This window comes from Blastomyces gilchristii (assembly GCF_000003855.2).
Source record: "Blastomyces gilchristii SLH14081 genomic scaffold supercont1.1, whole genome shotgun sequence".
Classification (NCBI taxonomy): Eukaryota; Fungi; Ascomycota; class Eurotiomycetes; order Onygenales; family Ajellomycetaceae; genus Blastomyces; species Blastomyces gilchristii.
Window position 1 is genome coordinate 2,209,924 of NW_003101682.1, and position 17,641 is coordinate 2,227,564.

General features: G+C 32.2%; 2 protein-coding genes across 4 annotated transcripts; one reads left to right on the forward strand and one right to left on the reverse strand.

Annotated features, from left to right (window-relative positions):
* Positions 1-6,245: 6,245 nt before the first annotated feature.
* On the forward strand, positions 6,246-8,184 carry BDBG_00341 (BolA protein). Its single transcript, XM_002629049.2, has 2 exons — positions 6,246-6,653; positions 6,802-8,184. Exons 1-2 carry the CDS (start codon positions 6,446-6,448, stop codon positions 6,984-6,986), a joined length of 393 nt encoding a protein of 130 aa, XP_002629095.2. The 5' UTR covers positions 6,246-6,445; the 3' UTR covers positions 6,987-8,184.
* On the reverse strand, positions 7,173-10,306 carry BDBG_00342 (peroxiredoxin (alkyl hydroperoxide reductase subunit C)). Of its 3 annotated transcripts, none has more exons than XM_031719842.1 (6): positions 10,021-10,268; positions 8,264-9,775; positions 7,978-8,077; positions 7,809-7,854; positions 7,538-7,703; positions 7,190-7,446 (listed from the first exon to the last, which is right to left on the reverse strand). In XM_031719842.1, the coding sequence occupies exons 2-6, from the start codon at positions 8,475-8,477 to the stop codon at positions 7,418-7,420; spliced, it is 555 nt and encodes a 184-aa protein (XP_031575743.1). In that variant the 5' UTR covers positions 8,478-9,775; positions 10,021-10,268; the 3' UTR covers positions 7,190-7,417. The 3 variants fall into 3 exon arrangements, with proteins under 3 accessions (XP_002629096.2, XP_031575743.1, XP_031575744.1); XM_031719843.1 differs by having other exon boundaries at positions 7,244-7,446; positions 9,978-10,268; XM_002629050.2 differs by having other exon boundaries at positions 7,173-7,446; positions 8,264-10,306.
* Positions 10,307-17,641: the final 7,335 nt, after the last annotated feature.

A 17,641-nucleotide genomic window follows, 5' to 3' on the forward strand; every position in this document is an offset into this window, starting at 1 on the left:
TCTGTATATTCTTAAGATTTAATCACACTAAGTCTTCTATCTTATATTGTTCAGTGAAGTCTTGATGAATATTGATTTGATTCTCTTAATCTTGTTTCACAGTTGTCATGAAGACCTCTGCTCAGTTACAGATATCTCAGAGCTTTGTTACTTTATTATCAGTGTTCTGAATCAGACTGCAGAGATTCAGTGTGAACTGTGTAGTCTCTAGAAGATTTAATATCTTCATATAATAACTGTGTGTAAGAAAGAACAGACTTATGTCTGTTGAAATAACATCTTATTCATTGATAGCAACCTCTGTGTGTAGAAGCAGGTTATATCAATCATCTTATAAGTGATTATAGAACTTATAGAGATAATTCTTTACAGTCTGAATTATCTATTCTGATGCATTATCAGTCTCAGAGTGATAGACAGTTGATAGATAGTATATAATCTTGAGAACTTGACAGATTCTTGTTCAGAGAGTACTCATAAATTAATGACTCTGATTCAATACTATAGATCTCAGTAATTCATGCATTCAATAGAACAGACTCTGTAAAAAAGCTTCAGTGACTTGTTCAGTATTTATCTTATTACAAGGTTTCAATATTACATCTTTACTCAATCAATTCACAATGATCAGAATGTTTCTACAACTCTTACTCTCAGAGAGATTAATAGTGAAGTCAATTATCACATTTCATCAGATTCTATCAGAGATATTGAGTGATTTCAGCAGGCCTTTTCTACAGTTCTTTTATGAGATGATGAAAGAACAATAGTTGCAGTTTCAGACAAAATGTCTGATGCTATTTAATATTTCAGATTAGTAGAATTCTTGAGAGATCATTCAATACAGTTATTCACAGTCTGAATAATCAGTTATATATGAATCATGCATCTCTTGCATTATTCAGGTGTGTAAGAGTTCAGAGTAAGAGACTCAGCATCATTTACAGAATCACAGAGCATTACTGTCATCTATTGAACATTTTAAGATATCAGTCTTTGTATGTAATTCTGAAGAGAATTGAGATGCTTCTTATTATACTGCTTCAGTGAGAGTTTGAAGAAGTTCATCAGTCTGAGCTGCTGTATATCACAGTTTATTTAGTGTAGAAGAAGTGAAGATATCAGTGTCAGTTCAGAGAGAGAATGTTCTAATCAGAGAAGTGTGTATAGTGTTATAAGTGGTCTCATCATGATTAACTAATATCTTTGAGTTCAAGAGCTAATGTTCTCAATTCATTCAGTGCATGTCTGTCACATCAGACAGCATATCTTGTTCTCATCACAAGAGTGCATCTGTCATTGAGTTCTGGCTGTCAGAGTGATAGTGTATTGTAAAATGAAAGTGGCTTAGAAACTCAGATCATCATATCTGTCATTCAGTGAGTTTACAGATAGTTATGAAGTATTTGAGATTCTTATAATCTGTGATTATCTCAAATTTGAAGACACTTGGAAGTTCAGAGTCTCATTCTTCTAGATAGTATATGATTATAAGAAGTTTCTTATCATAGATCTTGTAATTGCATTCAGCAGAACTCAGTTTCTTAAATATGAAGATGTATGATTGTAAGACATCTTCATTATCATATTACAATATAGCTTCTTCTGTGATATAATAAGAGAAATCAGCTTCAACAACTGTCTTGTGATCAGAATTAAATATTATTAGTAGAGAGATATTAATAAACATCTTCTTCATCTGTGTAAATACAGCTTCAGTATCTGCTGATCATTGAAATACTGAGTTCTTCTTAATAAGTTCTATAAGTGATCTTGTGATATCTGAGAAGTTTCATATAAATCACTGATAGAAGTTAGTGAATCTGATAAAGCTTTATACATCTTTCACAGTGTACAGAGCCTCTCATTCAAGAATAGTAGAGACCTTCTCAGAATTCATTCAGATTCTCTTATCAGCTTCTATGATAAAGTCTAGATATTTTATACTTTTAATTTTAAAATCATACTTGTCTATATCTATTGACAGTTCTGCTTTCTGTAGCTGTTGTAATATCTTTCACACATGTTCTTAGTATTCTTTTCTGAATTCATTAGTGAAGATGAGAATGTCATCAAGATATACAGATGTGAATTTATCAAGGAAATCTTGAAGTGCTCAGTTAACATACTTCTGAAATATACTGAAGATATTAGTCAGTTCAAAGAGTGTGACTACTCATTCAAAGAGACTATATTATGTTCAAAATGCTGTAAGTCACTCATCTTCTTCAGCAATGCAGATCTTATGAAACACAGTGATAATATCTAACTTTGTAAACTATTGAGCTTGTTCAATGTGAGCTAGAGTTTTATTGATAAGAGATAAAGAATAACAGTCCTTCTTTATTAATCTGTTCAATTCTTGATAATTCACACAGAACTGAAGTTCTTCACCTGATTTCTTTGCAAAGAGAATAGAGACTGCAGTGAAAGAGTTACTAACATGTATGAATTCTTTATTCAACAGATCATTGAGTGTCTTTTGAAGAAGAAGAAGTTCATCTTGAGATATGTTATAAAGAGAATCTTATAATGATTTAGAGTTCTTATCATTCTTCTTTTTCAACTTAATACTGTGGTTCACTTCTGAACCTTATAAGAGATATAGATTTGTAGCATTATTATCTTGTCAGAAGACATCTAGATATTCATGATATTATTGAGAAAGTTTTGTATGAGAATCTGTTATTATAACACAGGATAACTTTTCTAGAGCCTTTTTAATATTGATCAGACTGGTGAAATAGATTGATACATAGTTCTGCTATCAGTGATTCTTTCAGTGACTTCTTTTTCTAAGCATTTTATAGATGTTGACAGAAATCTGTGTCAGATTCATAGTCTTGTAAATGTCATTCTCATGAACTCTATCATTGTTAGGGAATATTAAACTCCTGTTTTAAGTGTTTAACAAGATGCCTTGTTCAGATAGTCAGGCAAGTTCTAATATAAGATTATAATCAAGATTATCAACTTCATATATATAGATGTCTTCACACTGATATTCTCTGATATCTATGTTTAGATTCATTATATAACAGGTGCAAACATCTTTTGAATCATTAAATTCTGCAAGAAGTCAGGGTTTTGATAAGAGAATATGCTGAAGATTATAATATCTTATGACTGAAGATTTAATCATTGTATAGTGAAATAGACCACTGTCTATCATAGCTTTCATATTATACATGTTATTAATTACAGTAGATACAAGAATTGCATTCATTGTTATTTTCTCTTCAAATCATTGTTATCTGATCTCTTCAAGCTTCTGTGTATAAATTTGAACAGAAGTTAATCTTTTCTCTGTTTCACTGAGATATCTTTGTAGTTATCTTCTGAATCTTTCTTCACTGCAATGTGGTTGACACGGACAGACACTGATTCATTCTTTGAATAAGAAGACACTGATCTTTCTCTTGATTGAGAAGACATATAGATTAATTAACAGTTGAAAGCAATGTGTTCTGATCAGTTACAGTTGATGTATACTTTACATTAACATTGATCAGTGACTTCTTCAGAAGTGATCTCAGAAACTTGAAAATCTGTTTGAACAGTGGAAACTCTTGCTTATATATAAATATTTGAGTCTACTCAATTCATAGCATCTGCATCATTGTTAATCTTTGACACAGATGTATAAGTATAACATGTTCTATCACTGTTCTGTATACTCTTGAGCTCGATAAGACAGTCATTCAATGTCTGAAGTTGTATGCAGAAATCTTTATAAGTCTGGTCTTCATCTACACTTACAAGAGCCTGTAAGAGTTTGAGAGTTAATGTCTTCTTGAGTATGATAATCTTCATTCAATTCTTTCAAGATTGATCACCTGCTTCTAGAATCTTAGTGTCAAAGTCAGGAATAAATGTTGTGAGAGAAGTGTTTCTCTGTTAAGTACTCTATAATCAATCTAACACTTTCTGTTGCATGGCAGTGTCTTGAAACAGAATATCAAGATATTTGATGATATTATCAGACATTCACAATGCTGATTCACATGCTTTTATTCATGAATGAAACTTCTGTTTCACACAATTCTTCAATTATTTATTGATATATCAATCTTGATTAATCAGTGAACTGATGACATCTTTATTCACACTCAGTTTTATGAGTATTTTCATTCTCCATGATGAGTAGAGAGTGAGATCAGAAGTATTAAAATATATGAGAGTATCTAAGCATTCTTTCAGTGCTTTTATACTCAATTCTGTAGATGTTGAAATTGCATGAGTTTCTTGTTATAATAATTGTTGAATCTCTTCATATTAATGTTGTTAAGTTGCATACATATCAGCTATTTATTACTGTTATAATTTCAACATTGCTCAGAGTCACTGTAATATCACTTCTATACTCATATTCAAGAGTTCTCTTATATTATCATTAGACATGTTGTTCATTGAGTGTATAATATCTGTGAAATCTTGAAGAAGTGTAATTATATGAATATCTCATATATCTAAGTATCAGAACTCTTAGATCTTTCACTGATATTATCTTATAAGATCTTATTACAGAGTTAGAGTGACTGATAAGCAAGCTTCTATCTAAGAACTCAGTGTTTACTTAACTATGTTTCTCTTTCTTACATGTTATTATGTGTTTGAATATCTCTCAATGAATAATTATTTCTAATGAGAAGATGATATATGAATAATCATTTCTAATAAGAAGATGATGAATGTTTCTCTAGTATAAGAGGCCTACACTGAATAGATTAGTATGATATTGATAGATCTTATATAATAAAGAGAAAAATGTTAGAGAAGAAAAAGAAAGAGAAAGTATGAGAATCAGTGATTAAAGTGAATATTTATACATATATGTGATGATGTATGTAATGAAGCTTCAGAGTGGAAGAATCTATACATATTAATAGCAGCTGAGAATCAGTGATTGAGAATGACTGAGAATCAGAGTGTACATGTTCAAGAATGAAGTGGTTCAAATCTGTGAAGTGTAATGAAATAGTTTATATAATTGATCGGGCGCAGCTCATCATACTCTTATATTATCAGTAGTCATAGCTATATTATACATCAGATATATAATATTTATAAAATGAGAAGAAGTGTAATTATATGAATATCTTATATATCTAAGATGTCAGAACTCTCAGATCTTTCACTGATATTCTCTTTATAAGTTCTTATTACAGAGTCAGAGTAACTAATAAGTAAGCTTCTATTTAGAGACTTAGTATTCACTTAACTGATTATTTATTTCTTTATTTCTTATATATTGTTACATGTTCAGATATCTCAATAAGTAATCATTTTTAATAAGAAGATAATAAATATTTTTCAAGTGTAAAAGGTCTACACTAAATAGATCAGTATAATATACAGATCTTATATAATAAAAGTGAAAAATGTTAGAGAAGAAAAAGAAAAGAGAAAGTGTAGAAATCAGTAATCAGAGTAAATATTTATATGCATATAAGATAAAGCTTTAAGATAGAAGAATAGAAATTTCATAAGTTCTTTGACAGAGAATTAGTGACTGAGAATCAGAGCTTTTAGCAGAAATCTATGAAGTGTAATAAAATAGTCTATATAATTAATCAGATATAGCTTATTACAAATATATATTATATATTATTAAAAATAATAATTCTTATATAAATATATTATAATTTAATAAATATTAAATTATTTTATATAAGAATTCTATATTTTAATTTTTAAGAATTTCTTTATTTTTTTATTATAATTTTTTTTTATAAACTATAAGTGAAATTTTGAAAATTCTTGAAATTTTAAATTTTGAAAAATAATTTATTAAATATAAATATATTTAAATGATTTGATATAATAATTTATTTAAATTATAATTTTAAAGTATAAATAAGACATAGTTATTACAAAAATAGTATTTTAAAATATAAAATTTTATATAAAAATTTAAATAAATTAATAATAAATAAGAATTTGAAGATAAAATTTTATATTTTATTAAAAATATATATAATCTATAAGATATTTAATTTTCATGTGAAAATAATTTATATTTATAAATATATTTATAAATATAGACTGTGTATTTTATTTTAAAATAGTATTTTAAAAAGCTTAATAAATTAATAATTATATGTTATTTTCTCATAGAAATTTAATATAATATAATATATATCTACAAATTATCATTCTGTTTTTTAACATAGTTTTAAATAAATATTCATTGAGATATGAATATTTGAAGTTGATTGTAATTGATTTACAAAGGCGAGCATTAGGTGGAAACGAGCGTTAGGTGGTTGATTACGTTAGTCGGAGCAGGAATTATTTGGTCGGCAACAATTCGTAGCAACAAAGAATGAAAAAATAAGAAATATATATCGACGTAGTTATCTCCAATTACATCCTACCTTTGTCCTCTCCCTTCTTGTTTTGTTGTAATACTTCTGATTAAATCTTTCGTTTCCTACAATCATATATGTTCCTCCGCCGGACCGCATTTAGCAGAAGCTGCCTCCATATCCTCCGTCACCAGAGACCGTTCCACTTCACAGCAAGCGCCCACAGCGCTGTCAACGCCGCCATGGCAGATACGGCAAATACATCGGGCGTCACTGTAGCATCTCTCAAAGACACACTGATCGCCAAGCTAGACGCTCAGCATGTGGAAATTGAAGATATGTCTGGTACGATCAGAGCTTCTTTAAATCAAAAACTAAAACCCCTCTCTGACCCTCCCTCTCCCTTCCGCTCTCTCACCGCATCTACAATAATCACCGGCTGGATATATATATATATACTAAGAAACTAACCGCGATTTTCCGCTACATATAGGAGGCTGCGGCCAGGCTTTCCAAGCAATCATAGTTTCCCCGCAATTCGATAAGAAAACCACGCTCGCAAGACACCGGCTCGTCAATTCCGCGCTTAAGGCGGAAATTGCGGCTATCCATGCCTGGACGCCCAAATGCTACACACCGGAACAGTGGGAGAACGTACTGAAGGAACAGCAGTCTTAGTTCGGGCGGGGGTTCATTTTAGAGAGAGAAATATATATCTGGATGCACATCTCGAGCAAGGATTGGTGTCACATATGCGGACACAGGTGTACTATGGAAGATTGGAAGGGCGAACTACTTTGGGATAACCATTTACCCTCCCCGTCCGCCTCCTCGTTAGTTTTTATTCATGTTCTTGTTTTACTATGATACACATGGGTTCCGGCGTTTTGAATTATTTTTCCTTGCCACCATGACCGACACGCGGGGGATCGGACGGGAGCTTTGCAAATTGAGAGGAGAATATTTGCATTTTCTAGGTTAGTTATTGAAATGCGTATTTTGTTTAAATATATAAGCGCTACTCTTCATTATGGTACATGCACCCGTATTTCCTTAGATAATAGAACGGGAATCCGTCATAAAAAGTTCAAAAGTCTTGTCACTCCTCTCTATCCCAACACATTCTCCGCTTTCGACACTACGGCGAGAGTTTGATCTTAGCATACTACTTCTTCTGTTTTTAAAAATTCGGGGAAAGATTGAGATATGCTTTTTGCTTTTTTCCTTACCATTAAGGCCAGTGTTATCCGGTTCGATAAAAGTCTTCTTAACCTTCCCGTCCTCAATCACCAAAACATACCGCTTGCTCCTGAGGTTCCCGAAAATAGCGCTTGCATCAAAGTCTAGATCCAGGGCCTTTGTGAATTCTCCCTTTGGATCTCCAAGGAATCGGATCTACAACATGTCAGTAGAGTTCGTCTAGTCAGATATAGTTAAACGATTTAAAAAAAACATGTAAAAAAAGGGCACATATGCAGCGATTTGGAACATGTTACATACCCCGCTCTTCTGCTCTGGGTCGACCATCTTAGACCATGCACCCGTTCTGTATCACACAGCAGCCAAACGTTAGTTATCCATGTAAAGAGAGTTCGAGGGGGAAGTTTGTGGAGAGATAGCTTCCAATCCGTCGACAACGTTGAAGTGCTGTGGGAATATGACTGCTTACACAAATGCGTCATTGACGGAGACCACGAACACCTTACCCGCATCCTTCAGGTTCGGGTGATTGGCGAAGCCGGGAACATGTGCGGCGGAACATGCGGGGCCTATACGATATATTCATTAGACAAAACTCCAGTTGAGAGGGAAATGTAGAAGACTAGTGGAGGAAAGGGAGGTAGGGTTTTTAATCTCCAATCAAATGAAAAAGATTTTCAGAAATTTCAATCTTGAATCAGATATTTAGATGGCGTGTGAAACAAACCAATGAAGCAAATAGGAGGTGTACTTACTAAATGCACCGGGAGTTCCGATAATCAAACCTTTCCCCTGGAGCTCCTTTGCCAAATTGACCTTGTTTCCGGGTGAATTCTCGGTCAACACTTCGAGGTCCGGCACTGCATCCCCAACCTTGACGAAGGCTGGCCGTGTGCTGTGGAAGAGCGCAACGGGGGGGCTGGCGCGGGGAATTGCAGTGGCAGCGAAACACCTGGTTGCGAACATCATGAAAATACGGGATGTGATGGTATGTAATTAACTTCTTAGAGTTTGATGATAAAAAATCAAAAAGAACAAGCAAGGTGTTGTTGTTGTTGTGGTGTCTGGTTCCTGATCGTGAAAGGGCTAGATTGGGGGTTTGTTCGAGCATCGATGATGATATTGTTGTTGTCGTCGGTTGCTGGCGGGTCTGGGCGCGGACAAACTATCCTCAAACTGACTGCTCTTTTTTTAATTCATCGGCCAACGTCAACCAACACAGCATCGGCTGGGTTTGCAATTCACAGCAATGATGCATATCTTGAACAGACTCTATTCGCTATTTTCCTTATATTCGTATAAGCGTTTCCATTCTTTCAGGGAGTTTTTAGCGGTATGATTTTTATGAAGTTTGATTGAGACTGCCAGTGGCCCCCACCATGCATAGCCTAAGGTTGTGATTGTTGATCCTGATACGGGTAGAGTCATTCGACTCCTCATTTTTGCTATTCTACTTCGATCGCTGCTTAGGGACATGAACAGTACTCTAAGTCCTTCAAAGACGAGATAGTAAAGCTCCCCCCCTCCCCCTCGTCCCCCTTCCCCTCCACGATATCCTAAATGCAAAAAATCTCGTTTTGCCCATAGTTGCGGCTAAACTTTATCCCCTACACTATGATCAATTATCAAACCCTGGTTGTTGGATTGATTCACCATTGTGATAGCTGCAAGTGTCTCAAAAAAAGAAATTATTTCCCTGTCTATCGAGGCTATCAATGCTATCATACCATGAATTACCCTATATGATCGCCATAGAAGAGCACCACTTCTACGCCAAAGAAACCGGTATCCTGGATGTTGGCGCCATTTGAAAAAGCCACGCTGGTTTGGCACGGAATCCTTCTCCTTCAAGTATACGGAGTCGACTGCTTGAATTTCGAATTGAACCAATCTCTCTTCACAGAAGCCCCGTCCAATTCCCCGAGGAAAACGTGGTGCGGAGGTTTATGCCCTCATTTACTCGGAGTGCCGGGGCTAGATTCGTTGCTCAAATCGGGTTAAGCCATATGAGATGTATCGAAAGTCTTCTTGTGGCCAATGGCCATTTTCACTACCATACTATAGTTATGCGGTTTCGGCTTGGCGACCCCTCCACCCTGTCTATAGCCAAATAGACTTCGAGATTGGTGGTCCCTGAGGCCCCCTCCCGACGCCTTCTCCCTCAGCGATATCCAAGAAAGTTAACCAATTTGGAAGCCAACGTCAAGTTCGAACAGCCACTAGTGCAGTCGCGCAGACCCGGGATAAAGGATAGGCGCCCACATTTTCTGTTTTGTTTTTCTCCTGGTGTCAGCCTCTGTTCATCTGCGATGTTTCTTTTTTTGTCCCATCTCAAATGTGAGGAGGAATCGAAGAACGAAAGGAGCAGTGGAAAGAAAAACACTCAAGGAGATCCTGTTCAATCCAACATTAAAAATAAAAAGAAAGGGAAAAAATGGCAAAAACGAGAACTCGTAAAAATCTACTCACGACAGGAGGAAATGAAATGAGTGATTTTGAACCAGTTTCCTACTTTCATTGCGCCTAAATGGTGGACACACAGACCCTCCCATCCCGAGTCTCTTGCACTAAGTTAACCCAGCTGACCATTGGAACGACCATATCGCCCTTTCCCAGCCTTTTCTTTAGCGTCATTAATCGATCGTCGCCCTATCTTACTCCTGGCCGCATGTTTGTTCGATGTTCGAAATTTTCTGTCCCGGTGCATGATCCAGTGCATGATCCCGTGCATGGTGACTGTACACTATGTGGAGATTTCATAATAATAATAATAATAATAATCGTCATCATCATCATCATCATCATCATCATCATCATCATCAATTTAGGGAACAGGGTAAATCTGAGAAAGCATGAAATCGATATATCGAGTCAATCTACTCATGGTTGTGTGGGGTATCCTGTTTACCGGGTAGCCCCTGCATGTAGATAGAATAAGTCTACGGAGTACTGTGAGACGAGTGATATACCGTGCATGCATGAATCATTATTAATGACATCACTGTGCAGACGGGGGACACTTCCAAGCATTCCATAGAACCCTCGGTATGCTCCGTGTAGGTGAGCCGGTTCCAATCATCTAAGACGTCGAATAGATGTCTGTATCTGCCCGAGAAAATACTTCGATGCAAGCTACGTATCTTCAAGCGCTCTTATACAAGTGTGAATGACGCATCATACCGCCGCGGATATGCATTGATATGCAATTCCGAGTACATTACATGTATGCAGCGGATTACCTGGAGGAGGATCATCGTTATTCGGTGACCTAAAGAGCTGCTTGCTCCCTTGTGTTCACCTTCAGCATGCAGGTATGTGTAAAATTGCAATATGTTTTTTCGTTGAATAAAGATTGCTCGTTCGAGGGCCAAGGAAATTTCTCACTCCCATGTACGGTCCTGGCTCACCCTCAACCTACCGTACCTGCAAACATTCTCAAAACAGTCACTCAAGTTTCAACAACATTGGAACTATGAAGGTATTGCAAAAGGAGGGAAGGAGAGGATTCACAGAATGTGCTGCTCAATCACTCACTCTTGAGCATGCTGTTCTACCCGCCTTTCCAGATGTATCCCCAGCCAAGTTATGTTTCCCCAGATTTTATAAATTGGCAATAGGTTTATGACCCTTGCTTAAATGGGCCCCTTACTGATGGAGGCGGAGTGGAACTTCTTATTACTCAGACATATACTAGGTTCACGCGTTTTCGTAAATAGCAATCCCCTCTCCCTGAGTGATACGAGGAGAAAATAGAAACGGGAGTTTACAGATCCCAAGCTCATTATGAGAAGAGGAGGAGAGTAAAGAGAAGAAAGTCTAATCATCACTCTCTTCAGTGATCCAGATTGATTGAGTGAAAGTTGATAGAAGTGTGATATTTTACATCAATTTTCTTAATTAAATATTGAGAGAATTGAGTATGAGGAAATATCTTCATGAAGATTATTATTATTATTATTATTCTTCAATTATAGATGTATACAGTCAGAGACTATAATATTTACCTGAAAACTTTTACTTCTCAGAGTTTTTCTAATATCTATAAAGTTAACTATTATACATTTATCAATTTAAAATATGCAAATCAGAAAATTTCAGCTCAGAATATAAAAACTCTTTATAAATTGTAGTATTTTAGCATCTTCTGATACTTTGAAATTATTTAGAAATATCATGATAAAAGAAAAGAGAACAGAGTCTCAAGTAGAGTCTTAAGAAGAGATAGATAGAAAAGAATAGAAAAGAAAAGAAAGAAAAAAGTACAGTAAAGAGAGACTATAATAAAAATAAAAATATTAAAAGATTTACAGAACAAGATCTCTGCAGTTTACATCTTAAGCTATATACATATTTTAACATTCTATATAACTGACTGCTGTCTCTGTTCTCTCAGACTAGACTAGCTGCTGAGATTATGAATTTCATATTTAATCTTTATTACTATTATTATTATCATTCTTTCATTATACTTATATGCAAGCGAAGTTTATGATGAGCCCTTGTGTGATGTTAAATACAGGCTAAGTGTTGATTATACAGAAGGAAAAACAGGGGTTGAGACCATGCCAGGATACCGGAAACTTAGAAAATACAAGGAGGGGACAATTAATTACATGCAACAATACCTTCTCATTCCGGGAAAAAAGAGCAATTGGTTGAAGTAATTTGTCCCCCTTTGTATTAATTAGAATTTTGAGAGGCTTAAGTTTCGGATTTAATGATTCCTCTCAGGGTTTGGAATCCAACATGCCTGGGTTTTCCCCGCCAGGATGTAATCGGAGGGTTGTATAAATCATTAATCCACGAAGAATCCCATTTATCCTCATTTATCCTGGTTCCATACCATTCTGGATGAAGATCCCGGCTGGAACTAGGTATTAAAAAAAACATAACAAAGTAACTAATATATCAGGATCTTAAATGAAATCATTACTAGAAAAATGAGAAAGTAATCTTATTTAGTCTTATTAGTCTCATCTATATAAGTGACTATTTTAGACATTTAAGGTTTTTTTTAGACTATTTTTAATTTTTTAAAAAGTAACACTTTTTAATAACACTTAAATAAGATTTAAAGTCATTTAAAGCAATAAAAATAATTTAAATTAAGAAGTGAAAATTATAATCTTATTTAAAAAATATAATAAGAGTAGATAGTAAGTCTCACTGAAACAGTATAAGACTACTATTTAATTTTAAAACTGTATAATAAGATTAGTTAAATTGAAAATAAAACTATTAAATATTCTGATTCTGGTTTCAGACACAGTTATATAATGAGTTTATCTCAGACTGACTTTAAAGATTATTATTTTCTCTAAAGAGCTGCTACTCAGCTAGCTTCTGTAACTAGCTTACTTATAAATGAAATTCTTACTAAGAATAATATTAGAGCTACTTAATTCTAGTTAAGTCTTTAATCTTCTAACTATTAATCTCAGTATTTCAGTCTATTAATTAACTATTATAATCTTGTTTATACTAATTACTTATCAAAAGTATCTAAATCTTAGCTTATCTAGATTCTTACTAGATCTGAGATATTCTAATTAGATAGTTTTTAAATATTAATTTTCTGAAAGTAAGTATCTAAAGTGAGAAAAATAAGATCTAATTAATTAATTTTAATAATAATTTATTATTCTGTAAACATTCTAAATCTTAATTACTCTAGTACTAATCTAACTTAAAGTGTCTGAAAGACTGTTAATTCTAAGATTAATAAGAATTAGTACTTAGAAACTTCTGTAATGAATATTTTAAACTTAATAATAATTTACTATAGTGCATCTGAGAGTCTCTAATACTATTTTATAACTTAACAGTGAAAGCTGTGATTAAGATAACTCTTACAGGGTTCAAATCTACTATCTCTTAACATTCATTTTCTGAGAGAAAGACTGTCAATTGAGACTTCATAATAGCGTAGTTAATTACTACGCCATCAGATCATCTTTATAAAGAGAAAGACTGAAATCTTTAATAAATTTACAAATAAGTAAATTATTTAAAAAAGAAGAGTATGAGCAGTATTTAGAAAGAATTTTTAAAATCAGAATAGAAAGTTCAATTCTGATTTATTTAAATAACTTAAAAAATAAGAATTTGAATAAATTAAGCACAGAAATTATCTATACTGAAGATAATATTAAGTTTATTTCAGATTTATCAAATTTAAAAAATGAAATTAAAGTGTTTAATACTAAATACCTTATGATAATAAAAGCTTCTAAATTGATTGAAATAAAGTCTTATAAAAAAGCTGATTTAAAAAAAAGATACAATATTTTTAAACAGTTAAACTTTAAGTGATTATATGAGTATATATCAAATTATGATTAAAATATCTAATAATTTTATTATTAAATTGATTAATCTCAGTATATAATACTGAAACTAGATAGTAATTTTATATAGTTTCAGTGAAATCAACTATCTAGTTTTAATTACATTTTTAAAATAAGATTATAATTTTCACCTCTTAATCTTTGATTTATTTTATTGTTTTAAATGAGTTTAAATTCAATCTTATCTGTTTTATTTGCAATATACACTGCATATCTATTTAAGAATAGAAAGACGAAAATAGTAAGATTTTCAAGCTATGTAGATAATATTAATTTAGTTTACAATTTAAAAATAATTAAAAACAATTTAAAAATAATTGAAAAAGTAGTAAATAAAATTGTTCTTAAAGTAGATATCAATCAAATTCAATTTAATATAAATAAAACTAAGTTAATTCACTTTTTAATTAAATTTAATAAGAAAAAACGGCCTGGTGACGTAGTAGTTAACTACGCTACTATAAAGTCTCAATTAATGACCTTTTCTCTGAGAAATGAATGTTAAAAGAGAGTAGATTTAAATTCTGTAAGAGTTATTTTAATCACAGCTTTCACTATTAAGTTATAAAACAGTACTGAGAATCTCTGAGTATACTATAGTAAATTATTATTAAGCTTAAGATATTCATTCTAAGAGTTCTCAGATACTAATTCTTACTGATCTTAGAGTTAACAGTCTCTCAGATACTTCAAGTTAGATCAGTATTAAAGTAACTGAGATTTAGAATATCTGTAGAATAGTGAATTATTATTAAACTTAACTAATTAAATCTCATCTCTCTCACTTTAAACACTTACTTGCAGAGAATTGAAATTTAAAAACTATCTAATTAGAACATCTCAGATTTAATAAGAATTTAAATGAGATAAGATTTAGATACTTTTAATAGATGATTAGTGTAAGTAAGACTGTGACAGTTAATTAATAGACTAAAATACTGAGATTAACAGCTGAAAGATTAGAAACTTAACTAGAATTGAGTAGCTCTGATATTATTCTTAGTAAGAATCTCACTTATAAGTAAGCTAGTTACAGAAGCTAGCTCAGTGATAACTCTTTAGAGAGAATGATAATCTCTGAAGTAAGTCTGAGAGAACAGAGGCAGTGATCAGTTATATAGAGTGTTAAAATATGTATATTACTTAAGATGTAAACTGTAGAGATTTTATTCTGTAGTTTTTCTTTTCTGTTCTTTTCTATCTACTTATTTAATATGTCTATCTTTAAGAGCGTGTTCTTATTTCTTTTATCATGATATTTTTAAATGATTTTAAAGTATCAGAAGATGTTAAAATACAGTAATTTATAAAGAGTTTTTATATTCTGAGCTGAAAATTTCTGATTTTGCATATCTGAAATTCATAAATGTATAATAGTTAACTCTATAGATATTAGAAACACTCTGAGAACTAAAAGTTCTTAGATAGATATTATAGTCTCTGACTGTATACATCTATAATTGAAGAAGAAGAATAATAATAATAATAAGAAAAAATTACATTTAACTCTTTTAAATAAAGAGATTATATCAGATTATATATTCTGACTAATTAATTCTTTCATTATATAACTTCTCACAAGCTAGTAATTTTTTCAATTAAGTAAGCTTTACATTTTTCACAGGTTATGAAACTCATTTTATATACAAATACTATTAATTCATAATTTCTTATTCAATGATGTTAATCCCACCGCTCCACCACGAACTCGCCCGATTTTTCGAATAAGAACCCGCCGATAGATCCATCGAAAAGCCCTCGATCATACGAGCATTTTGACCCCATCGCCTACCGCATACCCCGTGTGGTGGTGGAGATATCCAGCCAAATGTGAACCAGATGTTGTTCAAAACTCCTGTGTGGGATTATCCCCCATTCACCCCTATCACACCACAACCCCGGGCCAAATTGCCATACAAATTGTAAGGTGAAGAGACCTAGCCATATGCATCAATCTTCTTGATTTTGAAAGATCTCTGATCTGTAATTGTGAAGATATCTGAGAAGTGATCTCTGTGAAAACCCTGTCCATCTTTGATGTTTCAAAACATCAACATCAAGTCTCACTCTCATACCGCCCTTCTCAATCTGGCCCATCCTCAGCAGAAAAATACAAAAAGATATCTCAGTGATAATATCAAGCATATAATTAACAGACACTTCTGAAGTGCAATCTCTGAAGTCTGTTATCAGTGTATCTAGACTTCAACACTAAGTCTCACCCTTGTACTACCTCTTTCAATCTGGCTCATCTCTGACAGAATAATACAAAAAGATATCTCAGCAACAACATTCAATATATAATCAGCAAACAATGAGTCAACAGTATATCAACAACTATAAAATCAGTATATCTCAAGATTGAACTGAGTCTTTAATCTCTGCATAGTGAGATATATTAAATCCAGTTTTAATATCTCAATATTCAATAGATTCTGCAAGAGATTGAGAATAGCAATACTAGATTTCTATTAAATTTGAGAATTAGCTCTATATTGATATAATCATTGACAAAGTCTTCTATTTTGAGATATAAATAATCAGTTTCTCTACATTCTGCTGACAATATTTATATTATTATATAGAAACAGACTTATATTCTCTATAATATCAAGACTCTGAAGAGAGAAAGTCTTGATAGAGAGTATACAGTAGTATATATCTTAGCAGTTTCTATCTCATTCTTCTGTAACAGTTAATGCAAAAAAAAAAGATCTTAGAAATAGTTTTTTACTTCTCTTCAAAAAGTAAGATGTTTTTCTCTGAGTTTTATATAATATTCTTATAAAGAATTAAAAACAGAGCTGTTTTCTATTATAATTTCATATTCTTTTAAGTAAGAATTACTTTTTCAGTGACTAAAGAGCTTTTATTAATACTTAATTCTTTTTTACACTTTTTATTAACTGATTTGAGTTGCACACTTATTGTGTGAGAAGAATTGAATAATTTAGAATAAAATTAAATACTTTTAATCAATTTCTCTGTAAAAAATTGATTTATTTTTTATCAGTTTTTCTCTTAAAAACTGTCATATTATCTGATTTATTATCAATTGATATCATACTTTTTCTCACTATATCTTAAGAAAGAGATTGTAAAGATTTTATTGATTTATCTCAAAAATTAATTTTAGTTTATTAGATTCTCTCTAAAAATCTAATCTAGTTACTGAACTAGTGTGAAAAAAATCAGGTGTTTTATACATAAAAGTCTTTTATTCTTCTTTTGAAACAGTCTGATCAACTTTTCAATTGAAAACAGACTTAGAAATCTCTTAATTGAAACAGTCTGACTAACTTTTCAAAAGAGTTCAATAAATATCTCAATTGAAATAGTCTGATCAACTTTTCATTGAGTGAGAACAATGAGTTTAAAAATACACTCAGTTGATGTGGAAAAAGATGCTTTCTCAAATACTATTTCTAAGATTGCAATTCTGAAGAGAAGAAAGAAAGAAGAAATAGAGAAATAACAAGTTCTTGAAATACAGAAACTTGAAAAAGTAAGCAAGATTCTTGAAAAGCAGTGTCTGAGTGAGATGAATGAAGAAGTTCTGTTAATTCTTCATACTCAGACTAGACAACTACAGAAGATGATCAAGTTCAAACTTAGAATTTCAAACACAGTTCAAAAAACATTGAAAATTTCTAGTACAATTACTGACTCTTCATCTTACTCTTCTTCTTTTTTTTCTATTTCTTCTTCTTCTTTAAATCAGAAGAAAATATATGCTCAAGCAGCTGAATTTACTGTCTCTAAATCTGCTATCTCAAAACCTGCTCA